This window comes from Mastigoproctus giganteus, chromosome 1 (assembly GCF_048544385.1).
Source record: "Mastigoproctus giganteus isolate SK-2022 chromosome 1, ASM4854438v1, whole genome shotgun sequence".
Classification (NCBI taxonomy): Eukaryota; Metazoa; Arthropoda; class Arachnida; order Uropygi; family Thelyphonidae; genus Mastigoproctus; species Mastigoproctus giganteus.
The window spans coordinates 39,568,180-39,594,697 of NC_143575.1; the positions used below are offsets into that span (position 1 = coordinate 39,568,180).

General features: G+C 39.0%; 1 protein-coding gene across 1 annotated transcript in view; it reads right to left on the minus strand.

The window, feature by feature from the left end:
* Positions 1 to 4,442: 4,442 nt before the first annotated feature.
* LOC150090725 (putative glutamate receptor) overlaps positions 4,443 to 26,518 on the minus strand; it is a 155,604-nt gene continuing 133,528 nt past the window's right edge. The window contains exons 4-8 of the mRNA XM_090370274.1: positions 25,208 to 25,298; positions 12,800 to 12,958; positions 12,231 to 12,384; positions 6,254 to 6,489; positions 4,443 to 4,727 (exon numbers count right to left, since the gene is read on the minus strand). Of these exons, the coding sequence (XP_090226400.1) occupies positions 4,443 to 4,727; positions 6,254 to 6,489; positions 12,231 to 12,384; positions 12,800 to 12,958; positions 25,208 to 25,298 (925 nt within the window). The remainder of the gene's footprint in view (positions 4,728 to 6,253; positions 6,490 to 12,230; positions 12,385 to 12,799; positions 12,959 to 25,207; positions 25,299 to 26,518) is intronic.

The following is a 26,518-nucleotide window of genomic DNA, read 5'->3' on the forward strand; positions in this document are numbered from 1 at the left end:
CCATGCACTATCAGGTCGTAACATAGCAGCAAGCTAGTCCTGCTTAGGTGATAGTGGAATTCTACTCAATTATTTATAATCCCTACAGGTTATGCAGTTGATCTTGTACTCTGGAGAGTACAAGATCAGCTGCATAACCTGCACAAGAACAAGGCTGACACCACGGAGCCTTCTGATGATGGATATACAGAAGAGCGCAGCAATTATTCTCTACACCGTGCTCTTTACAGATTTCTACTCATTCATTCAGTATGCCTGACTTTTCATCAGCAGAAATGTACGCTAACACCTGCATCTCAATGTTTCTGAAAATTTCGAAAGCGTGCACTTTCGTTGACGAAACCCGGAAAAGTCGAATTATTGCATTGTAATAATAAAATTTAAAAGAATTTTCTGTTTATACTGCTCTCTGGCACAACACATTCATTGTCTGCCACTTGTTTGGAGAGGTCTGAGTCCGATTCCCGTCAACGACTGGAGAAATTTCTAAAGTTTTCTTCATTCGAAGCTCTGGTTATAGCCATTCTCAGGTGGAGAGCTTTTCCCAGTGAGTCAGCCCGCACAACATGCAAACCGGCTCGTGAATACGCACTTCTACAGATATGATACATCTTGCGGCTATGAGCATACGCCTGGCGGCCATTAATACCAATATATATATATATATATATATATATAATATACTTCTGTTTATACAGTAAGATGATTTCATAAGCTTCAGAGATAGAGAGAATAAAAGAATATCACAGTATTTAGTAGTCACTATGCGTTTGAATGGCTGAGCTTGAATCACTGTCAATTAAACGCGTGTGCTTCTTTATCCTCGCCTTTGACCACTCAGCTAAAACGCCAGAGCTTGCACTTGATCATCAGGCAACGCAGAGGCAACTCTCAAGGCAGAATGTGCTGGTGCCACAGGAGCTAGTTGTTTGTTTGTTATTTGGTTTTTAAGAGCATTAGCAACTAAGGCCATAATGCTCCTGGATATGCGGTGGTCATTCCCTGACCTTTCCGCATCCTCCGTATTTGGTGGTGACCGGCTCGAACCCCGGTCTAATCTAGAGGCGTGTGCTACGCACTGCTGCTCCTGCCTACCTGGCTACGGAGGCGCCTACAGGAGCTAGTTCTGACTCTATTGTCAGGGGAACGGGAAATATATTGTGCAAAAAAGAATAAGGAATAGAACCAGGTTTTGTTTGCCATTGCCAAAGGTTGATGACATTGCAGAGCAGATATCATCTTTTCAGAGCACAAAAGGTGATGCTGTTGTACACGTTGGCACTAATAACATTAAGAGTAGGAAATCTGCATGCTTACTTAACAAGTACAGGGAAATTTTGAAAGAATCAAATTGGTCTATTCGATATCGATGGTTTGACTGTTGATGTTCTGCTCAGGTTACTGGTAAACTGAATGAGTGTTTTGCATCTAAACTTACACATGAGGAATTCTGTAGAGAAGTGAAGGTCAGAAGTTTATCAAGCTCTAACAGGGAACAAAATGATGTTTTGTAATAGCTGAGAGGAAAGTGGAAGAGAAATTGATGAAGTTAAACATAAGAAAGGCACCTTGGGCAGATGGAATCTATCCAGTTATATTAAGGTAAGCATCAAAGGAAATTAGTAATTATTATGACAGCATTCTTGGATTCATGGGAGGTTCCCACGGACTGGAGATGTGCAAATGTATCCCCAATTCACAAAGGGGGATCAAGAGTAATTACAGACCTGTTATTTTAACTTCTGTTCAAGGGAAAATAATGCAGTCACTAGTAAAAGAATCATCTAGACAAGGCCACAATTATACTTCAGACACAGCATGGGTTTGTTAAGGGGAAGTCTTGTTTGACCAATCTGATTGGTTACTATGATGTGGTTACAAAGGAATTGGAGGCAAAAAATAATTTTGATATCATATATTTGGATTTCAGGAAAGCTTTTGACACTATTGCACACTGAAGACTGCTGCACAAATTGGAGCGGTATGGCATTAAGGGCAAGTTACTGCAATTTTATTTATTTTATTTTTTATTTATTAACACACAACTGTATATACATTCTCAAGATATATTAATCAATTTATATACAATATTTATATACAGATTTTATATACATACTCTTATATATACTGTAGTCTTTCTGTACATTGATTGTGTGTGTCCTGAAATGAAGGGTGGCTCCTAGACAGAGAGTGGTAATCAATGGACACTGCTCTACATGGACATGTTATTAGTGAAGTCCGCCAGGGTTCGGTGCTGGGCCCATTGTTGTTTTGTGCATTTATCAATGATATCGATGAAGGTGTATCAGGCTTAATGTCCAAGTTTGAAGATGATACAAAGGTTGGCAGGATAGTTAATGACAGTAAAGACAGTATGCTGCTACAACAGGATCTGGAAAATTTAGGGCAGATGGACTGATAAATAGCAACTGAAGTTTAACATTTACAAATGCCAATTACTGCATATGGACAGCAGTAACTTCACAGTGACATAACAAAATCAAAAAGACCTGGGATAATTGTGCAGTCGGATATGAAGTTTTCTGAACAATACGGACAGACAGGCTGCCAGGAGATCTCATAGGGTTTTGTCAATGATATATAGAAACGTACTGCGTACAGGTCTGGAGGCCTCATTTTAGCAAGGATGTAGATTTACTTGAGCGTGTACAGAGAAGGGCAACAAGATTGGTGAGGGGAATGAAGGGATCCTCTTGCCAAGAGAGGCTTAAGTTCTGCAAATTGCAGTGGCTGGAGACTAGGCACCTGCGCGGTGATCTGATTGAGGTGTATAAGGCTTTGAATGGGTTGAGCACGCTGAATTCTGATGGGATCCTTCCACTTGTTCAGATTACGAACCTAAGGGGGCATAAATTCAAATTAAGAAAGGACAGATGTAGAATAGATGTGCGGAAATTTGCCTTTGGCCAGCGGGTGGTTAATTGCCGGAACAAACTTCCATCTGTCGTTGTGGAAGTTGATAGATTGAATAAATTTTAAGGAGGAACTGGACAGGCATTTGGAGGGAATGGTGTGATTTTTTTTTTTTTTTTTTTTTTTTTTGGCTGATGCTGCATAAGCTCATACACTTGCTTTCTTGCATCACATGCCACTACTACTACTACGTTGCTATGTGATAAAGAGATGATTATCCCTTTGTTTGCCATGGTTAGGCCGCACCTTGAGTACTGCATACAGGTCTGGAGGCCTCATTTTAGGAAGGATGGAGATGCGCTGGAAGGGTTTCAGAGAAGGGCAACGAGATTGGTGAGAGGAACAAAGGGATCCTGTTACCAAGAAAGGCTTCGGTTTTGCAAATTGCACCGCCTGGAGAGTAGGCACCTGCGAGGTGATCTGATTAGGATTTTTAACGCTTTTAATGGATTGAGCAAGCTCAATGCTGATGGGATTCTTCCTCTTGCTCAGACCACACACATGAGAAGTCACAAATTCAAATTGAGGAAGGGCGGTTACAGAATAAAAGTGCAGAAGTTTGCCTTTAGCAAACTTCTGATTTTTGGAACAAACTTGCATATGTTGTTGTGGAAGTTGATAGTTTAAATAAATTCAGGGAAGAACTAGACAAACTATCGGAGGGAATGAATAGGTGAAATGGGAGGTGTCGTGTTTTTTTTTTTTGCCGATACTGTATTTGCTTGCTTTATTGCATCATTTGCCACTGATGAAATGTATTTTTGAACCAAGGCTGCTGTTATCCAACTTATATTAAATACAATTTATTGCAGGAGCTGGCAGCGTTTTCCATCATATGAACTACTTCAAAAATAAATAGGGTCGACCTATTTATCAGACAATTCAGCTTTTATAGAAAAGAAAATTTAATGAAAATACAGGTGAGTTAAAAAGTCCCTGTCAATCTATACTATAAACATTGAAAATGGTTCTGCGAATTTTGATACACACGTTGATATACCACAAATTCCTTCCAATCTGACGAGATTCAAAGCCATGCCATTTCCACACGGTGTGGAAGAATGGTGTTCTTAACCACTCTGCTAGCCACGAGGACGGAGACGTCAAACGCATACAATATTGCTGACGGCTTGGCAACTTCATCACTGCCAATGGAGAAGAACTGGAGGCCACGTTTTCCCCAACGAAGCGTGTTTTAACCTATTCGGTTATATCAGTACCCAAAACAACCTCGAACAATTCGCATGAGATTTAAAGAGACACTATATGAGAAAATAGGTGTAATCCACTTTCTGATCATGTAATGGCGTCTCTTTAAATTCTCCAGAATGGGGTCTCCCCAGAATCTTTGAGGACACTATCGAATCGAAATATTGTTACGAACTGATTCCTTATCCCTTCCCCGAGAAATGGGAACGTGTCTTCGCGCCGCTACTGTTCAGTGGCAGAATAACTTCAGGGACTTTTGAATCACTTGTATTCAGACATTGGGATAATTTGCCACTTCCCTACCTGATATTAATCTGGTCCATAAAAGCAGGGGAAAGTGATTTCCTCATGGCCATGACACAGGCGTACTGAGATATTTTTTCTTTGGCAACATGGAATTTGCATCGCTTTGTTTTTTTCTGGAACTTTCCGACATTTGTCTTTACAGAGATGGAATCGCCAACAATGACATGGGTACCTCTTTCAACCTTTTCCAAGCTATCAGGGGAGGTCAAATCTCTCACTAGCACCGACTCAGGTTGTATACGAATCCAAAGAGCTTTCATTATGTCACTTTCACCATCCTAGAAAGAGAAGGAAATTAAAACAGCATGACGTTGATAATAACAACACTCGTCTTGTTTCACTCATTCGCTTTATTTTTTTATTATCTATTTTTCCAATCAATAAATTAAAATGGAGTCAATTCATCAAAGATTTCATTTGTGTAAGTTAATAATTTACCTTCCATATATTATTATCTATATATTTTTTAGATTTTCTCAGATTTAAGACTGCGACTAAAAAGTTGGAATACTGTCAATTTCGCAAATTATTGAGTTTATGGTCTATTATACCACATGATGCTTTGTCTTCAAAGACATTTCGTCCAGTGACTTGTTTGAAATGTAAATTCAGTATCATATTTTATTTCTCCTTCCCTCAGAAGTGTTATAAAATTCTTAATTCGAATGCAAAACGCATTGTTCCACGGAGATGGGCGTCAGATATCCAAATTGCCTTGACAGTAACAGGAAATAACTGCGAATGGAACTGAGGCTGCAACACCTGATGCATTATGAATCTGAAGAAAATAAAGTTTTTTCCAGAGGGTAAGCAATGCAACAAGCAATGGAAAAATATCGTTACCACAACCCAAAAGAAAATCAAGAATTTTGAAAGCACTGAAAAGACGACGTGCATGCTTTTCTTCGACTCGCACAATAGAATGCCATGCCTTTTCTAAAAAATGAAGAATCCTACTCATATTTCTTGAAATAAAACCTTACAACTTACAAACATAAGCAATAAAAGTCAGAACAGAAATAAAAATAAGTTTACATATTCGAATACACCTTCGCAAGCAAGCATCCAAGGAGAGTCGTAAAGTGACACCAGTTTTTCACTATTTGCGAACAGGCACTTTCAGACTAAAAGCACAAAAACTTTTCTAACATTTCTGAATCCATCTACATATTTTGCCCGTTTCAGAGTTGAATGGACGGATGTAACTAAGGGGGAAGGCTTCACAAACTCCTCCTCGCACTCACCCTACTTTTTGGTGGATCCTTTGTACTACTCGTGAATATATACCGTCCCAATTTGTAGGGTGTCTAGTATAGTGGCGCGCGCGTGTGTGCACTTGGAAGATTTGTCGAAAGAAAAACCCAAGTTTCCTGGAGAATTTTTTTTCTCTCCAGGAAACTTGTCTCTTCCTTCTTCTTCAGGTATCTCTCCTTCTCAGATAAAAGCTGCTTCCACATCGATTAGTGATTATAAATCGAACCCAAGCCTTTTTCCAAGCGGTGAGTGAGATCAGTTATCGCAACCATTTCGTTTTTCCCCCCTTAGTGACACATTTCAGAATTAGGATTAATTAAAATGAGAGTTATACTTGACTATAGCGAATTTTAATAGAATTTTGCAATTGTGGAATCGCTAGTCTTATCACACGGACATAACTGAAAAGGTATCTCTTACATGGTTTATTAAAATAACGTTAGTTGTTTCCTACACTTCATTTAAAGAAATATTGAGAATATCACCGAGTATTGTTGTTTCTACGAACCATAAAATAATAAGGCATGAATACACTAAGAATGTCATTTACCCTGAAGTAGTCCTCTATCATAGTTCCCTTTGCTACCAAGGGGATAAGTTCTTCCTTGTAATACACGTCTTTCAAGCTGTCGACGTTGACTTGAATTGGGTTCACGGTTAAAGCAGATATCAGGAGGCTCTGGAACAAATTGGTCAACACGCTTACTGGACCAATTAGCCACGTTAGGAGAAGCAAATAGCTAGCTGCGCTATAGCGAATGCTACCTATTGTTTTTTCTTCGTTTCCTGAAAGAAAAAAAAATGAAAATTATTATATTGTAATTTCATAGTGGTAATTATACTTCCAAAACTTATGGAATAACAACCGCCTGTCAGTTAAGTTAATAAAATGGAATCATCATTATAAACAATTTATTTGTTGAACATTTTGGTGTGTTTCTTCACTGACCATTGTACAGAAAATACATATACAGTAATATAAAAAAATTATACAACACTGGCAGTCGATAGAATCACCTTCTATCAGTTAACCTTGTCTCGTGAGGCGCAGTAGCAAAGTTATTACATATGAGGGAGTCAGAAATTACATGGTGAGTCTACCAATTCCATCCCGAACCCAACGTGCATTAGTGCAATGCAAATATCCTGGTTCACTCCAAAGAAGTTTAAGGTTGTGCGTGCCATCAACAGGGAGGATAATGGTAGGGTACTATACCCCCCACTCTCAAATCTGGGAGCAGAATGGCTTCAACATAAAGAATGCGGAAAATAAACGCATACATACTACTTTGTATTTTCGGCGACAGAATTAAATAATAATATTTATTATTAAATAAACGAAGTTATGAATTCATTTAATTAATAACTGAACAAAACAAATTTATAATTATAATATTAATAATTTTAATTAGTTTTAATATAATTTTATTATAAAAATAAAATGAAATAATTTTTGAATTATATGGAGTTAGGAAGAGTATTCTGTCTTCCCTTATGGATTTTTTCCTTTTCTTTCTTTCTTTTCTTTTTCTCTCTTTTTTTTTTTTTTTACAGCCAACAGGATTTAAACTGCTCAGTTAATGCAATGCGGGTTGAATGCTAACAACAGAACTTTGCTTTCACAATGAGTTGCGCTAGTATTGCACTACTTTCAAACAAATCACATCATCAGAAAGTTAATCTGCCGAGTGTTTCAAACAAGTGCGTTTGAAAGCAATGTAATATCATGGAAACTTGTGAAGGAAAACTTTGTTGCGATAAGCATTACACTGTTACATTAACTAAACAGTTTAAGTCCTCATGCTGTAAAAAATATGAGAGGAAACGATAAAAACTGCAGCCATTATCAACCCACTGCAGGATGGAAGCCTCCTCAACGATTCATGTTGAGGGAAATGGACTATAATCTGCCACGCTGGTCCATTGCGGGTTGGCAGATCGGCCGTATTTAGCAGTCAGGGGCTTGAACCCCGGTCTCCTCAAAGAGCGTGTTACTGCACTCCCGCTCCTGACCACTTGGCTACAACAGTACAGTACTCCTAATTCCATATAATTTCAATAAGGTCAAATAGCATCAACTATTTTAAAATACATTATTATGATTAAGCTATTATCCAAATGTCTATAGCTTTTATATAAAAGTAGGGGTGAGGTTGATTTGCGGCGTCCGCCGCTAGGTGGCGCTGCCGCCGAAACACTTTGGACCAAATTGACCGGGGGTGGTCTGCCTCCCCCACTCCACCGCTAGAGGGCGCAGCCGTCGAAACACTTTGAAGCAAACTGACCAGGAGGGGGAGGCGGTCCACCTCCCAACATTTGGATCTGCTTGAGTTTAAAAGAGCTAGTTTTGTGATGGTTTCTTCATGCTACTCTCACGTGTTTCCATCCTTACAATGTTGTGTAGCTACAGTTTGTGCTTGTGTTCAGGGTCAGGTGTCTGTTATGATAAAAGTTCAGAGTGTTGTAACCCGTGGGTTTCCTGCGACGACATAGACCTTTTGGATGTTGCTGGCCGTTATGAGGTCTTTGACTGGAACGCCTCGACATATTTTCCAAAAACACGGAGCTCAACTCCCATTAGTACGGGGCAGTCCTGTATCGATTCCACCAATTCATCTCTATCGCTGGAGTGCGTAGCACACGCTTCTTGATTAGACCGAGGTTCGAGACCGTGCTTACCAAATACGGAGGATGCGGAAAGGTCAGAGAATGACCACCGCATATCCCCGGAGCAATATGGCCTTAGTTGCTAATGCTCCTAAAAACCAAATAACAAACAAACAATCTCTATCGCTGGATGATAGCTGCTGTCCATGGGAAGTATCTATGAAATTTTCAACCTCTGCAAAGTTTGCATCTTTCATACGATGGTGATATATCAGCATCCACCTCCTCTCGATCGGCATCGGAAGTATCAATAGGATCGGTATACGTTGATCGTGAGGTTCATTCACCGGACATCATTATTGTCAGGGAGTATGAAGAAGAAGAAGACGATGTAAATGTTGGTGGTCCTTGGAATCCCTATGCCGTTGACGAGAGCGGTTTTTCCACGTCCGGTGCTTCCACAGTGCCCATCATCTGGCATGATCAGAGTGACGATGCATTAACAACAGATGGTGGTTACAGTAACTTAACTTTAGGTTAGTGAATCTTTAGTTGTAAGTATTTTGTATGTATCTTTAGGTTTTTTTTTTTTTTTTTAAGAATAAAATACAATGTTCTTTTGTAACTTTTATCTGTGTCTTTGTGGTTCCTTAACATTATTATTGATAGAGAAATAAATTTTTATTCTTTTGCAAATTTTATCTGTGTCTTAGCACTATTATTGAGAGAGAAAATAAGTTTTAATTGTTAAACTATTGATAATAGATTCTAACGTCTTAGTGCTTTGGGAAAAACACAATCATAGGATCACAATAAATGTTATTGCGCTCATATAGACATGCAATTATTTTTATTGGCTACAGAGACACGTTAAAATTATTTAAAAATATGCTGTTTAATTGGGAATTGTGTTCCTGGAATTAAACCAAAGGATTATGATGTCATAAGACTTGCTACACCATGTATTGGGAATAAAACCCTCTCTTTGAATTCCAGGAATTACACCAAAGGATTATGATGTCAACAGAGGTTTATGGCGCTGCTGTTTTAGGGGTTTTTCTCAGAATTCTACCTATATCGCGTTTTCCAGGCTTATGGGCATAAAAAATATTGTGGATATCACTTAATTTTTTGCTTGTTAGAGAAGACTAATAGAGAAGACTATTGTTACTTATTCTCAGTGAGTACCACCACCCAGACATGTTTCAAGGCTATTGGTATCATTGATGATAGGCCATTGTCTTGAAACATGTCTGGGTGAGTACCACCACCCAATATGAGAAAGAGAAAATGATGCCCACAACAACTACTTTGTAGTTTTTTAAGAGTTGTCTATGGTGTATCTACACACCGATTTTATATAGTTATGATTAAAGTATGATTTAAATTCCTTGTATTTTGCTTTTGAACTTTTTCTTTGTGTGTAGTAGGTCAAAACTATGTAAATACGTTAAATATAATTGCTGAGTACTTAAACTTAGCATCACCGGTCAATTTTTATGGAGCTCGAAAATTTTTCCATACTGTAAATGCTGAACACTTTCTGGCGCTATACTTGAAAACTTCATACGGGGAAACAAAAAATGGATTGTTCTCATAACAGTATGCAATCTAATTGAGATTTTTATTATTAGTAAAGACCTGTGCGGGTTTATATTGTCTCTTTAGAATTCCGATAAAAGTTCGTTTAAACTGTGTCTGCAATGAAGATTTTAGAATTTTAACCAGAATAGTAGTAGTAGCAGTAGTAGTGGCATGTGATGCAAGAAAGCAAATGTATGAGCTTATGCAGCATCAGCCAAAAAAAAAAAAAAAAAAAAAATCACACCATTCCCTCCAAATGCCTGTCCAGTTCCTCCTTAAATTTATTTAACCTGTCATTTATGCCACCTTAGGTTCGTAATCTAAACAAGTGGAAGGATCCCATCAGAATTCAGCGTGCACAACCCATTCAAGGCCTTATACACCTCAATCAGATCACCGTGCAGGTGCCTAGCCTCCAGCCAGGGTTAAGCCTCTCTTGGTAAGAGGATCCCTTCATTCCCCTCACCAATCTTGTTGCCCTTCTCAATATGTTATATAGGTTGGAAGTTGCGATGTTTACCTTGTAATTTTCACACAACTTTTGGGAAATTTCTTTAACTTTTTAATTTCTCCTTAAAATTCAACCCTTTTAAATTAATTTCAAACTTTATAATTATGAAAAACATATTAATTGCGTTCAAATAATAACACTAATCAAATTAAAATTGTGTTCGAAATAAAGAGAACCAGTGAAATCTTGCCATGCATGTGTTTGACTGTTCGTTGTACGGCAAACAATATTCACGAGGATGTTGAGGTACAAACTTAAATCTTTTGAATAAAAGCAACTGTAGCTCAGTATTCAAAAAGAGGTCATTCATTAAAAATCTATGTCTTCATTAAAAATAAATTGAAAATCACTTTCAACTGACAAAATACCATTGGTTAAAAATTTTGCTCATGAATACTTTAATTATGTTCAAATAATACCATTGATTTGTTCATAAATACTTAAAAATAAAAACAACAATTCAAAATAGTACTAATTAATTTATTGGCTGAAAATAACATTAACATGTTGATAATCTTCATTTAAAAATTGTGTTCAAATACCACATTTGCAGTGTTGTAAGTAAATAGCTCAGTAACCCTGTGGTTAAGGCACATATTTTAAAATTCATTTTAAAATATACATGTGCTGCCCTCCAGGAGCAAAATTAAAAAAAAAAAAAAAAAAATACGGAATTCGGTGAGCGCAAAGCATCACGGGAAGTCAAAAACACCAAATTCCAGAGGATATTGCGCAAAGGATCATGGGAAGGAAGGTCACGTGATTGATGTCATCGCCTTCAGTTTCCACACCTGTGTGCGACGGTGGTGACTGTTCCAATTAAAATCGGTTCAAAGTGTTTTGATGGCTGCGCCCTCAAGTGGAGGGGTGGCAGACCTCCCCTGGTCAGTTTGGTTCAAAGTGTTTCGACGGAAGCGCTGCCTAGCGGCGGGCGCCGCAATTAAAATCGATTCAAATCACCCTCATCCCTCTTATAAACAATAATAATTCTAGATTATAAAATAAGTAATCATCTTTTTTAAATAAATCATAAATTCAGTTATTCTCAGTCTCTTTAACTTATATGGCAAATGTATTTTCGACTTCATTGGCCATACTCCTTACTTATGCCCCTCACGTGCACACTAATGCAATCCTAATCGTGGTAAGATGATATGTTATCTTTGATGATTTCGAGGGAGCTCGTGGTATAATGTACAGAATATTGATCTGGAAAGCGGGCAGTATGAAGTCCGTGCTGATTTGCAATTCTTGCATATTACCTTTTAGGGACACTTTCTAAACATCTGGGACATTGTGGGAACATCTGGCAACTCTAGATAATGGCGACTGTTTCCAGCACTGCCATGGCATTCGTCTTTGCATTTCATACTATCAAATTCTGAAAGAACTTATGGGACTTAAATCGCAGGAAGCGAACTGGGCTATTGAGACGTAGAGTACTAATATGGTATGGCAAATGAAGATTGCATAAAGAGCATGCAACCCAAGAGACCATTAATGAAACTTTTTGATCATCCTCCTCCCTACAGCCTAACCTTGACCCTAGTGATTTCCACTTGTTTAGTCCAATTAAACAATAGTTTAGTTGGAAAGGTTTTCTGTATTTGGTAAAGGCGATGGGACCAACAGATTTTATTTTATTTATTATTTTTTTTTTTTAACGAAGCAGGTATTTCTGATAAATTGTGACTATCCGGGTCATCAATCTTTCATCCTGCAAAATAAATTATTCAAATATGACGAATTAAATAACCAGAAAGTGCACATCAGTAAAATTCAACTATTTTGAGAAACAATATCACGGGCATGATGAAATACTCACCTTCTTCAACAAGATAAACAGTGTAATTCCAGAAAAACATAAACCATTTGCGTAGTTTTTTGCGTCTTTTTAATGCCTGGTTAGGAGGATTCATCCATATTATTAAAGAAACTGTTGAAACCACAATAACCATAATGAAAAGGGTCACCCACACCTGGAATTTGAAAGAATTGAAAATCTCAGTCAACGCTAATAATTGGATTTGGAAATTTAAAACAAATAAACATGACTTCAGCGTGGCTTTCTCAGAAGATTGAATGATACGGTTTTTCACGATTCATTAAAATCCAGTATATCTTAAAAAAAAACAGAAGCAATCAGGGTAAAAAAAGTTTTACATAGATACTAGTAGAAACACTTCAATATCTCTTTCAAGTTTCGTTAGAAGGAATTAGTCTACATTACAAAAACTGTTGCACTAATTTAATTAAAACTAAATATTATAAATAGAAAATAGCGTGATTAAAATTCTTTTGTATCTCGTATATTTTAAGGAATGTGAGCCTTACAGGGTTGGAACACCGAATTTCAAATATTTGCAGGCATTCGAGATAAAAGAAATTACTTACCGACCATGGAAAAATTTTGAAGCAGAGAAAATGATCTTTCGATGCAGGAATTATCATTCCAAGAATATAATATTCTCCTATTCCAAAAGGATTGGTGAATGTGGCTGCTTCGACTCTGTCAACGGTTGGAGCAAATGGCCCTAGAGCTAAGTCCGCCTGCTGTTAATACATTGCAATTAATTTGCAACAGTGGTAAATAATAATAATTTTATATTGATTTTGCTGTAATTAATGTAGATGTAATTACGAGGGGGTATCAAAAAGTTCGTACGCTTACATAAAAATAACAGCCCTAGAAAGGTGAAACTTCACAGGAACTCTAATGCTTTTTTATGTACGCTCCATGTATAGTAACACATTTCTCCCATCTATGAATCAGTTGTTTAATGCCTTGATTATAGAAGTCCGCACTTTTTGCCTGAAACCACGATTCCACTTCACTGATGACTTCCTGAGACGAATCGAAGCCACTGCTTTGACATGTCTTTAGTCTTCATCTCATACTGGTACACCCGGCATTCGTCATTTGTAACCAACCGATCAAAAAAGGTTCTCAACATCCGCATTACACAAATCCAACAGTTGGCAAGAACATTGCACTCGACATTGCTTCTACAAAGGCGTCAGCAACTTTGGAACCCATCGTGCGGAGACTTTAGACATGCGCAGATGGTCACGTAAAATGCTGTGGACAGACCCATAACTGGTTGAGCAGCTGGTGCTGAGTGACGTCTGTCAATACTACGATTAATACGGATAATCAAAATAGTTCTAGTGAAAATGATGTGGTTCGGGATTCGTCATTTACCGAGGGTTTGGACCTTGGTGGGTCCATAGAGGCTTCTGCTGTGTATTCAGCGGTAGCCAAAATCCGAAAGGCTTTGGGTGAGGTAATGTCAGCTGATTCAAGCAAAGTAACAAAGTTGGCCTCAAATCGCATCCATAGTTTGTGGGCAGATTTGGAGGCAGTCACAACAGCTTTATTGATTGACAATGAGCGATTAAAAGCTAAATCAGTTGAACTAGAAATTCGAGCAAATCATTTTAATCAGCTAATGGAGAAACGGGCAGCTCCTCATAGATTTTTTGCTGATGCTGTTAGGCAGAATTTGGTTTGTGAGAATTTAAATGGTGATACTATTGTTAGAGAGGCTACTGAGAGGCGCGCAATGGGTGTTGCTGCTGCAGATAAGGTTGTGCATGTGTCCTCGGTTAGTCCTCGTGGTATTTCGGACCCTAAAAATATTGTTATACTTAGACCAACAGAGAATTCTGCTTTGGCTTCAAGCCAAGACGTCAGGAATGCGGTGGCAGACGCAATTAAGAAGGATTATAAGAATATGAAAATTAAAAATATTCGTCTCCTGAGGAATAAAGGGGTTTTATTAGAAACCACAAACTCAGAAGATGCAACTAGGATAGGGAACGTTTCAGCTTTAAAGGAGGTTGGTATATCGATCGAGAGGCCTAAAATGTCAGATCCAACAGTGCTTGTATACGGGGTGCCCAAGGAGTTTACAAAGGATGAAATCCTGGAGGATTTATATTATAAAAATTTTAAAGATTATGAATTTACTCAGGATGAGGTAAAAGATGAAGTAACATTCAGATTTAATTCTGGATCTGGAACTAATGCAACTAATTGGGTCATTGGTTTCAGCCCTCGATTATATAAATGCTTGTTTCATAATGAAAGAATTTTCCTTGGATTCGGTTCACATAGGTTTCGGAAATTCACGGTGGTGAACAAGTGTTTTAGATGTCTGGGTTTTGGACATGGTGCACAGTCATGTTCACACAAGACTGTTTCTTGTGGTCACTGTGCTAATGGGGGTCATGTTTTCGCTGAGTGCCCTCACAAGGAGGATCCTCCACAATGTATTAATTGTAAGAGAAGAAACAGAGATTGTAATCACTCCGTAAGGGACATTAAGTGTCCTGAGTACATGAGAGCAGTGGAATTAGCAAACATGCGCATCAATCATGGATAATAACTCCTTCTCTGATTTTACCTCTGGAGCTTTGCAAGGACATAGAGATTTAAAAATTTTGCAAATAAATGGTCAGCGCTGTCGGGCAGTTGCTGATGAAATAAGGGTGATTGCCTTGGAGCATTGTATAGATATTGTTTGTATACAGGAGCCATTTTATTCCTCACAAGTGGGAGGGGCAGCTCATAAGATTATGGGTTTTCCTTCTTCTACTAGAATAGTAGCAGCTGTGGATGTTCCTCCAAAATCCGCTATTGTAATTTTTAATCAAGACCTTGTTGTAACGTCAATCACGGGTTTGTGCTCGGCGTGTATGACAAGCATTATTGTGTCTTCACAAGTTTCTTCTTTCTGCCTAGCGTCACTGTATTGTCCTCCATCGGAAAATATTCAGATAGCGCTTCATAATTTGGAAAATATTTGTTTAAGATATGCATCCCATAATCTCATTGTGACTGCTGATTTTAATGCAAAATCACATTTTTGGCACAGTGGATATACTGATGTGAGAGGGAACCAATTTGAAGACCTCTTATTATCTCATAATCTTGTTGTTCAAAACCTTCCAAATAAGCCGTTCACCTTTTCAACTGTAAATGGAGAGTCTAATATTGACGTAACTGTGACATCTCTTCGTATGTGCGATTCTATTTTGAATTGGGAAGTCAATTCTGGTTTAGTAAATAGTGATCACCGTGCAATTTCATTTGATCTCTGTTTCGAAGTAAGGGAAAAGAGCTTCGCTACGAGTGATCTGTCTAGATTTTCTATGGACCGTGTTAACTGGAACAATTTTAAAAATTATTTGACTACAGTTTTCTATAGTGATAATTGTGCGATACCTGGAGAGAGTTTAAATGGTATGACAGCTTATGAATATGTAAACTATGTACAGTATCATATTTTCCAGGCTTGTGTGCACTCTACGAGGAGAAAAAGGACTAAAAAGTTGTCTGTGCCGTGGTGGACTCCTGCTTTGTCTTCTCTGAGGTCTCAGGTATGCCAGGCTAGGAAAGTATACCAAAGAAATAGACATCTCTCTAGTGTTGATGTGGAATCATTTAAAAATGCCTATAAAGAGAGAAGAAAGGCCTTTCATAAGGCTATTGCTGAGAGCAAGAGAACTTGTTGGCAAAATTTGGTTAATGAAGTTGGTAACAGAGATCCCTGGGGTCTCGTGTATAAAATCTCTCGTAATAAGTTGCTTTGTGGAGAAATATACAACACTGTATTGAACAATAATGATGAGACATTGGATTGGTTTTCTAGTGTGGAAACGATTGTTAGAAGACTATTTCCTCAGGATCTTCCTCAAGATGATTCACCTGAACAAACGGAGATACGCCGGATGAACTCTGAGTTTACAGGAGCAGGTGACGCTGAAGCTGAACTCTTCAGTTTGGTGGAGTTGGGTGCAGCAGTAGCTAAATTGAACGTTAAGAAATGTCCAGGTTTGGACTTAATTGAAAATCAAGTAATCATTAAGTTTTATGATTACTTTCCTCAAATTATGTTAAATTTGTTTAATAAATGTTTCACTGAAGGTACTTTTCCAAGACCGTGGAAGATGGCACTGCTAAAGATATTGCATAAGCCTGGTAAGCCCAGGACTGATCCGAGAGCATACAGACCAATTTCTCTCTTGGCGAACATGGGTAAGGTTTATGAAAGGTTACTTGCTCCCAGAATTTCTGCGATGTTAGAGGATAAGCATCTGTGTTCTGCTGATCAGCATGGATTTAAGAAGGGGCACTCTACAGAGGACGCCATAACATCTCTTTTAAAGTACATTAAGGATTCTTCTGAGAAATATGTTCTTATGGTCTTTATAGACTTCGAAGGAGCATTTGATTCGGTATGGTGGGAAAGTGCCCTTCGATCTCTAGTGCTTGCAGAGTGTAATAGTTACATATTTAACACTATAAGGTCATACTTTCAGGACAGATTTATTACTGTGCGTGCACGTCATCTGTCATATAGTGCCAGTGTCTCGAGAGGCTGTCCTCAAGGTTCGGTTTTGGGACCTCTCTTTTGGAATGCAGTTTTAGATCAGTGGCTTGTTAAGGAGAGTACAGAGGTTGCTAAGATAGCTTATGCTGATGACCTTGTGATTGGAGTTTCTGGGCGCTCCAGACTTATATTGGAAAGAAAAATACAGTCAGTTTTAGATGATTTAATGGAGTGGGCCAATTTGAACAAATTGAAGATCTCTGCAAGTAAGACCTGTTTTATGGTTTTTAAGAAACAATTTGATTACGGCAGGCCTCCAAGAGTTCTTTTAGGTGGTGTTCAAATTCCTTATGTTGCTAAAACTAAGTATTTGGGATTAATCATAGATGACAAACTTTCCTTTTTCCCACATGTTTCACACCTAAATGTAAAAGTAAGACACTTTACAGGCTCCATTGCTAGGATTTCTCGTAAGGAGTGGGGATTGAATAAGAGAGTGTTGTCATTGTATTATAAGACTATTTTTCTCCAGATAGTGGCATATGCGGCTGTTGTTTGGTTTTCTGTGGTAACTAAAACTAGGATTCGATCGAAACTTTTATCGCTTCAGCGCTCTATGTTATTAACTTTATTGAAAGTACCTAGAACAGCGTCTACAAACGCCCTACAGGTAATTGCTGGTACCATGCCATTGGATTTATTTATTGTCTACAGAGGGTTTTTGTACAAATTGAAAAAGGGTACATCAGTAACGTTTTTGGATATTACAATTGATTTGGAGAATAATATTAAAGAAGAAAAACAACGAATATGGAACAAATTAATGGATTTATGGCAGACCAGATGGGAAAGTGGTGATGTTGGAGCTGTGACGAGGAAATATATTCCCCAGGTGAACTATGCATTGGCAAAAACCGTGGCATCTTGGTTTTCGCCTTCTATGTACACTTCTTATTTGTTAACAGGACACGGCTCACTTAGGGCCAAATTATATGAGAGAGGGTTGGAGACAGATCCTTTCTGTACATGTGGCGAGCAGGAGACTTGGATGCATGTAATTTTTTTATGTCGGGAGTATGAAGACCAAAGGCGGATTTTGATGGTGCATATTCCTGACTTATCATTTGATACAATGCATTTGCTTATTGCAAATCGTGACTGTTTTAATTTATTTCAGGAGTTTTCAGCTGCTGTTTTTACAAGAAGAACTGTTCTCAGAGCCTTTCTTCAGAGACAAACCTAGTGTCTTAATTGTCTTCATGGAGTTTCACTATTGGTTTCTACATCTGGCTGGCGGCTGGGGTGCTGGACCTGATTCATGGTGTTGGGTCCGGTGCTCTGGTTGGTTGTCTTTTGTGCTGCAATCATGAATACTCCATTCTGGATTCTGCCGTGCTGGATCAGATTCATTGCGTCGGGTCTGGTGGTCTAAAGCGTCTATTATCCATGGCGTACAGTTGGAGATTGCTGGATAGCACCGTTATTGGTTTTGGAGGTTCCAGTGCATGTGAAACAGCAGCTGAGGAAATATTCAGTTGAACTGTGATTTTTGAAGTTTATAGTTGTGCCATCCAGACTATAGAATTTTTGTTGTTTTATTATATATATATATATATATATATATATATTTATTATTATTTTTTTTTTCCCTGCTGGCTCCCTGGTATGGGCAACCCGGGGCGCGGGATTGCTGGCACTCACTGGTATTGCACTACCTCCAGTGGGTGCGGGATTTCAAGTGCGAATAGCGCTACAGTAAAATCAGACTCAGGTAATTTAACATACTTTTTAAGGACTGCTTTGTAAAGACTATATATTCCCAAGTTCTCAAGGTAGATTTGGGCTTATGCCTGGGAGCTACTCTGAATAAGAACACACTTGCACACACACACGAGAGTTTAATGTTTGTCAGAGCATATAATTATATGTAAATATATCTTGTATATAAATCATGTATATACTTTTATGTACATAATGTTGGGACTATATTGTGTGTAATTAATAAATGAATGAAAATGAATGAATGAATGTCAATATATATATCTTCTCTGTAAGTTCTTGTATATAAAATGTAAAGAATTGTGTGTACAAATAAATGGAAAATGGAATGTCACTCAGCACCAGCTGCTCAACCTTTGCAACCGTCTCACTGTCTGTGGATGTTGATGGCCTTCCTTCTCTTGGCTCGTCAAAGACACTTGTACGACCGCACTGGAACTCCCGTTTACACTTGTTAACAGTGTCATAGGATGGACAATTCTGCCCGTTCCTGCATTTTCTGCAAGTTCCTGCAAGTTCCTGCATTTGCAGGGCTTTCTTGCCCTGCAAATGCAGGAACCTGATCACTGCTCGATATTCCACTTTGTCAACCATAGCGTCCTTCCTCAGATTCCGGACTCCACCTCTGGCGTATGATCACCTACGGAATGAAATTTCACATGTTAGTTATTCAATACGTAGACAACTTATATTAAAAACGGCATCTTCCTACTGATGTTTTATCTAGGTCAGGGTACGAACTTTTTGATATCCCCTCGTATTAATGTTGATTATTCGATTTTTTAACTAAATGTGGAAAAGTTTAAAAATGAGTGCAAAGCTCAGAGTTCGTTCTAAATGTAACAGTAAATTTTTTGAAAATGTATTGCATATGATATGGCCATACTGTATTCATAATTGACATTAGTAGGCTGCTGACTGACGGTAAGTAGCCTACTAATGTCAACGTTAATGTTAATCAAGCTTAAAAGATCGCGGTAATTTTAGGATTGTAAAAGCTTCGGAAACGAAAATTTACAGATGGAGAATAAACTGTTGAAATCTTGGCCATTTAATGAGATAATAATACTTACACTATACTGCAAAAAGGTGTGTGTGTGTGTGTGTGTGTGTGTGTGTGTGTGTGTGTGTGTGTGTGTGTGTGTGTGTGTGTGTGTGTGTGTGTGGAGCACAAAACCAACTAAGGCTATGAGGCGTCGGTATATTGTGTCGTAACTGCTTATATTCTGTAGTCGATTTGACTGTTTTCTGTACAAAAAACCCGAGTTTCCAGAAGGGAAACCTTGCAAACCTCTCTTGAGAAAGACTAACTCAGCCACGTTATGACAAAGGCCCATAAAAATTATTTGCACCATTAACGGGATTCCAACTCAGGCCTTTTCCACCCAATGTGTAAGGACGTGATTATAACCACAGTGCTACTCACGAGGGCACATCCAAAGGATTTGGACACCAGTGGAATTTCGTTAAAAATGGTAATTATATTCGTCATCCACGAATCGGGAATAGGTATAAAAGCAAGTGCGCTCGCGCTAAAAATAAGTAGAACGACGAAATACAGTAGATGGGTTGAGCTTGGTGACTTCCAACGGGAGTCATCGTAGGATAAATAATCTTTGTTTCAGATGTTCTTACTACGGTAGACAAGGCGAGAAGCATTACACGATTGAATACAGAACAAGATGTAATTAGAAAAAAGTAGCATAATATGCAGGTAACTGTAAAGAACAACAAACAAAAAGTCAAATGTATAAATAAAATAATATACAAATAACAGTCACACGAGCAATCAACAACCCGTTCGTGCTATTTTAGCAAAACTGCAAAACCCTACATCAAAGGGGTCTGTAATAATTACCAAATGGAAACGCCATGGTGCTATAACAGGTCGAAAACCGTAGAAATTGGTGTAAAAAGTCTGCAAGGCGCTCGAAGAATGGTACATAGATCATGTCTGTCTGTCAGGAGTTCAGGGATTCTGGAGGGAGTACAACGATACAGCACAATATTAATATAACAATACGTAGGGAGCTGCATGTCACTGTTTTTTTGCAAGAGCTGTAGCACACAAAGCAAACATCGCAGCACGTAATGCATGCGTCTACTTGTTTTTCGATCTGATGGCGTTGTTTAGGTCTTGGGGATGCTTGGAGAACTTCATTCATCAGGGTATCGTCACAACTGTGAAATTTGGTTGTTCGTCTTGTACAGAAAACGCTCCACTGTCAACTTACATTAGGGTCACCTGGAAAGTTATTTCATATACCCATATATGTATCGTGTCTGTAAATTGCGTGTGTTTTCGATTTGCCTGTTTTGCTGGACGAAAAACCCCAGTTTCTGGGGGAAAAACCTGGCTATCGACGCCTGAGACTGACTAACTCAGCCAGGAGTGATAAAAGCCCATAAAAATTCCTCGCGTCATCGACGGGATTCGAACCTGGGCCTTTTCCACTCGGAAAAGGATGAGGACGGTGACGATTCCATTGTGCTACCGCCCAGACCACACTGTAAACTTAGGGGATGCCTTCACCTACATCCCCTTACACTTGCTTTCACCCCCAATTCTGTACCCTCGTGGAAAGCACAGTTGGTAGAATTGCCGTCTCCCCACACCGGGTGGAATTAATTTTTATGGCCTTTTTCACAACGTGGCTGAGTTAGTCGGTCTAAGGCGAGAACAGCATAGTTTTTTTTTTTTTTTCCGGAAACTTGGGTTTTTCGTCCAGCAAACAGAAAATCGACCTCAGAACACATGCAATTTACAGACAATATACACGGAACAATATGGCCTCAGTCGTTGATGCGCCTAAAATCCTACTATTACTACAACAACAACAACCTTCTTCCATACATACTGTACTGTGCGCACTCTAGCATTAGCATTAGCATTAGTAGGGGCATTTGATGCAAGAAAGCAAGCTTATGCAGCATCAGCCAAAAATAAAAAAAATAATAATAAAAAAATAAATAAAAAATAACCACTTCCACTTCACTCCTCTGTTCGTGCGAAATACCTGTCCAGCTGAGCCTTAAACTTATTTAGGCTATCAACTTCCACGACAAGGGATGGAAGTCTATTCCAGCAACCAACCACCCGCTGGCTAAAGGCAAATTTCCTCACGTCTATCCTACATCTGTCTTTCCTCAATTTGAATTTATGCCCTCTCAAGTGATTATTCTGAGCAAGAGGAAGAATCCCATCAGCATTGAGCATGCTCAAACCATTCAAGCCTTTATATACCTCTATCAGATCACCTCGCTGGTGCCTAGTCCCCAGACACTGTAATTTACAAAACTTAAGCCTTTCTTCGTAAGAGCACCCCTTTGTTCCATTCACTAATCTTGTTGCCCTTCTCTGTACTCGTTCCAGCAGCTCTACATCCTTCTTGAAATGAGGCCTCCAGACCTGTATACAGTATTCTAGGTATGGCCTGACCATTGCCTTATACAAGGGAATAATCACCTCCTTATCCCTGCTAGAAAAATTCCTATATATCATCGACAATACACCATGAGCGACTCTTGCAGCCCGTCTGCATTGCTCAGAAAACTTCATATCTGCCTGCACAACCACCCCCCAGATCCCTTTCATTCTCTACCACTGTCAGTGTAGTACCACAGAGTTGATACGTTGCTCTGGGGTTGCTGTTTCCCATGTGTAGTACTTTACATTTGTCAATGCTAAACTTCATTTGTCACCTCTCAGCCCATCTGCTCAACCTTTCCAGATCCTGTTGCAGTAGCATAGTGTCAGTAGTGTCCTTGACAACCCTGCCAACCTTCGTATCGTCTGAAAACTTGGACATTAAGCTGGATACACCATCATTAATATCATTTATAAATACAGAAAACAATAATGGACCCAATACTGAACCCTGAGGGACTCCACTAATAACATTAGTCCACGATGAGCAGTGTCCATTGATTACCACTCTCTGTCTTCTCCCCCTCAACCACCCCTTTATCCATAGCAGCAATTTGCCTCCAATGCCACACTGCTCCAATTTGTGCAGCAGTCTTCCATGTGCAACAGTATCAAAAGCCTTTCTAAGATCTAAATATATAATATCAAAGTTATTCCCTGCATCCAGTTCTTTTGTGACTGCATCATAGTATCCAATCAAATTGGTCAGGCAAGACTTCCCCTTACCTGAGCAGGATCATCAACAGTTGACCCATCGATATCAGGTGGACCAATCTGATTCATCCCCTTCCTTCTAGAGTTTACATAAGTAAAGAACTCTTTGCTGTTTTTCTTTGCATCCCTTGCCAAAGATTTCTCATAATCTGCCTTTGCCTGCCTAACCTCCTTTGTAACTTGGTTACAGATCAACTTGTATCTATCATAGGCTTCTATGTCACGTGTTAATTTGTATGTATCCCATGCATTTTTCTTCTCTGCCATATGTCTCATTAGTTCATCTGACATCCATTTAGGCCTAAACCTTGAACAATATTTCTTAGTTGGTATGTAAAGCCTAGTAGCTTCCAAGATAAGTTCTTTGAATGCTTCCCATTTTGAATTTGCTGTTGGTAACATCATCAGTTGGTCCCCACTGTATAGAATTTAAATACTGTCTCAGTCCATCGTAGTTGCCTTTACGGAAGCAATAACCCTTCCCTTTACCCCTAATGGTAGTTACCTCTTTGAGTAAATCCCACTTCAGCACACTGTGATTACTGCCACCTAGTGGTTCCTTTATCTGTAGATTCTTAATGCATGAAGAATCACTACTGATAATCAGATCAAGAGTATTGCTCCCTCTAGTTGCCTTCTGTACATGCTGATGTAGAAAACAATTCTCCAATAAATCCACAAAAGCCTTGCTAGTGTGTGAGTGACCAGCCCCCAAATTCCAGTCAATATCTGGGAAATTAAAATCCCCCATTATAAGACTCTCTGATGTACTGGCCCACTCTATTTCCCTGTACAGTTTCTTATTATACTCATCACAGTCATTAGGCCTATAGCACACTCCTACTCTCAATTTTGATCTCCCAATGCCTAAGTCACACCAAATTGACTCGACACTGCACTATCCAGCGATGTCGACTGGCTTCACTTCCTTGGATTTTATGTATTTCTTAACTCATAGCATAACCCCTCCTCCCTTCCTATCCTGTCTATCCCTTTTGTAGACATTGTACTCCCCAAATTCCAGTTCTGCATTCCTTATATCTGTGTGACACCACGTTTCTGAAATCCCCACAATATGTGCCTTTGATGTTTTGAGCAATACCTCAAATTCATCAAACTTGGATTTTTCGTCCAGCAAACAGAAAATCAACTCAGAATACATGCAATTTACAGACAATATACACGGAACAATATGGCCTCAGTCGTTGATGCGCTTAAAATCCTACTATTACTACAACAACAACAACAACCTTCTTCCATACATACTGTACTACGCGCACTCTACCTTTTTTTAAAACTTGGTCTCGGTTCAGGAGCTCAGGCGATCCTGACGGAGACTAGACAGATAGTCTCCGTCAGGATCGCCTGAGCCAATAATAGGCAGCCTGGCTACCTCCTAGCGGTGTGTGCGGTCTGTTGTGTTCTGCCATTTGGCCGGAGGGGTGTCTGCGCGGGTAGCAACTCGGGTTTTTCGTCCAGCAAAACAGGCAAATCGATCATAAACCCGTGCAATTTTACGGACATAATATACAATGCACGGCAGATGAATTTAATTATTCAGTTGGCCTAAAAAAAATAGCTTGGTAAGGTTTTTTTTTTTGGCCGCAGGGGTCCCTAACAGAACCCAACACACGACACTTTTCTGGCATTTACAGTAGTGTATTTCTTCACAACGTACATATGGCGCAGATTTGGGAAACAACAGGTGGCGCATGACCTTACCACTACGCACACTATGTGAAATTTTGTGGAGGAACTGTAACCTGTCTGAGGCTGTTTCTCGTTGTTTGGACTATGACCATTAGTCTTCGTTCCTGAAACAATAAATACCATGCGGTGCATAGATATTCTGAACAATTCTGCTCTTCCTCCCTGCTATGGGAGAGGTATGGAAAGGGCGCTTTTCACCAATGCTCAGTGCTCAATGCTGGAATCAGGTGGTCTGGGGTCCGACGCATATATCGTTTGAGACCGTAGGGTCTCAAAATCGAGTTGTGGGAGCTCTAGATCAACAGTAGTGGCAATGGTCTGGGGGCCCCACAACGTTGGAGACCTGTAAATGGCACTACTACAGTTCGGCCTTGGTCATACTGAAGAGCCAGTAGTAAAGTAAATTGGTTGGAAGTCATGATGTTTAAAGCTTCATTGGCCTGCACGGAACGCCAACTTTAACCCCAGTAAACGCCTTTCAGATGAAATCGAACGTCGGTTTCAGGCCAGGCCAACATGCCCGCAATCAGTAGTTGAATTTACTGCTATGTTGAAGGAGAAATGGACCATAAAAAAATGATTCCGAGTCTACCGACGAGGATACAGTGTGTATAAGGGAAAACTTAGGCCGACACTTTATTGAACATTATAGCAATAAAAGGTTCTTTGAAACATGTACGTATCCTTAGCAGTATAGTGTAGGTGCTGTAATCTCCCTTTTTAATTTATAAAGCATTTCAAGAGTTCAGCGTGCGGTTTGATATTTTAAATAAGATGGATTACACTTAACATTTCTCATTATTTAAATTATAAATTTCTCCTGCTAATTATACTTACATTTCTGTGTAACATTCCAAGCATTCCTGACCATGATCCGTCTTTCGCTTTCCTTCCCCACTGACTGTCGCTTGGCTTCGTGAGACTATACCTAAAGGAATATACGAGAGACATCTGATGTTAGACAGAAAGTTATTTTTCCAATACAGTGCCGTTGGCATAATCACGAAGTGGGGAAGAGTGGAATTTTCTTGCTTGCATCTGAGCGCCTAAGGTTTTCGACACGGCCTTGGTTGTACAATATAAAAATTCTCGATATTCGCAGAGGAAGGGACACTGTCCTGGGAGTCTCCGCGAATATCAAAACCATGACCAAAACATTATGGGAAAGAAGGGAGCGGTGCACCTTTCTTACGAAAATAAAGGCAAACATTCACGATCAATAAGAATTAACAGGTAAGAGCAATGCTTTTTATAAAAAAAATAATTATATTCCTAAACATTATGAATATGTCTTATACGAAGAATAAATAAAAAGGCAAACAACCATTTAAAATATCACAGACGATGACATTATTAAAGAAATAATGATGGTGGCGGGTTATAAAGGAGGATGAACTAGAAATGTGAGGGATCCTCCGTGAAGATAGGGGACTTACAAGAGTCTCCAGTTTGTGCCTGTAGCACTGGTATCGTGAACGTCCTCCCCACACCGGATGGAAAAGGCCCGGGTTCGAATCCCTTCGATGACACGAGGAATGGGTTTTTTTCACTCCGTGGCTGAGTTAGTCGGTCTCAGGCGTAGATAGCAAGATTTTTCCCCAGAAACTACGGTTTTTTCGTCCAGCAAAACAGGCAAATCGAACAGAGAACACACGCGTTTGCAGACACAAATATGGGTTAATGAAATCAATTACGGGTAACCCTAATATAATAATTTTTCACAAGCGTCTCCAGTTGCATTGTTCTAAAAAAAAACTGATTATGGAAGTTTGATTCATCTTTCTTTGTAGGTCTACTTCAAAGTCAGTAAGAGCCTCTGATCCATTTTAGACTATTCTCTATCAAAGGACCCATTTCGGACACCTTGTTAGTGAGTCTTCCTCATGTCCAAAATCTCCACCACTGCCTTGAGGTTTTTGAATTACATCACACTCTTCATAGTTGCTTTCATCTTTATTTGAGACAGTCGAAACCCGATAAATTTACAATCTTCCGCATCTTTTCTACCGACAAAAAATCAAATTATTATATTAAGGTCGCCCGTAAATAATTACATATACCCGTTTATGTATTGTGTTTGTAAATTGGGTGTATTCTCTGGTCGATTTGCTTGTTTTGCTGGACGAAAAACTTCAGTTTCTGGGGAAA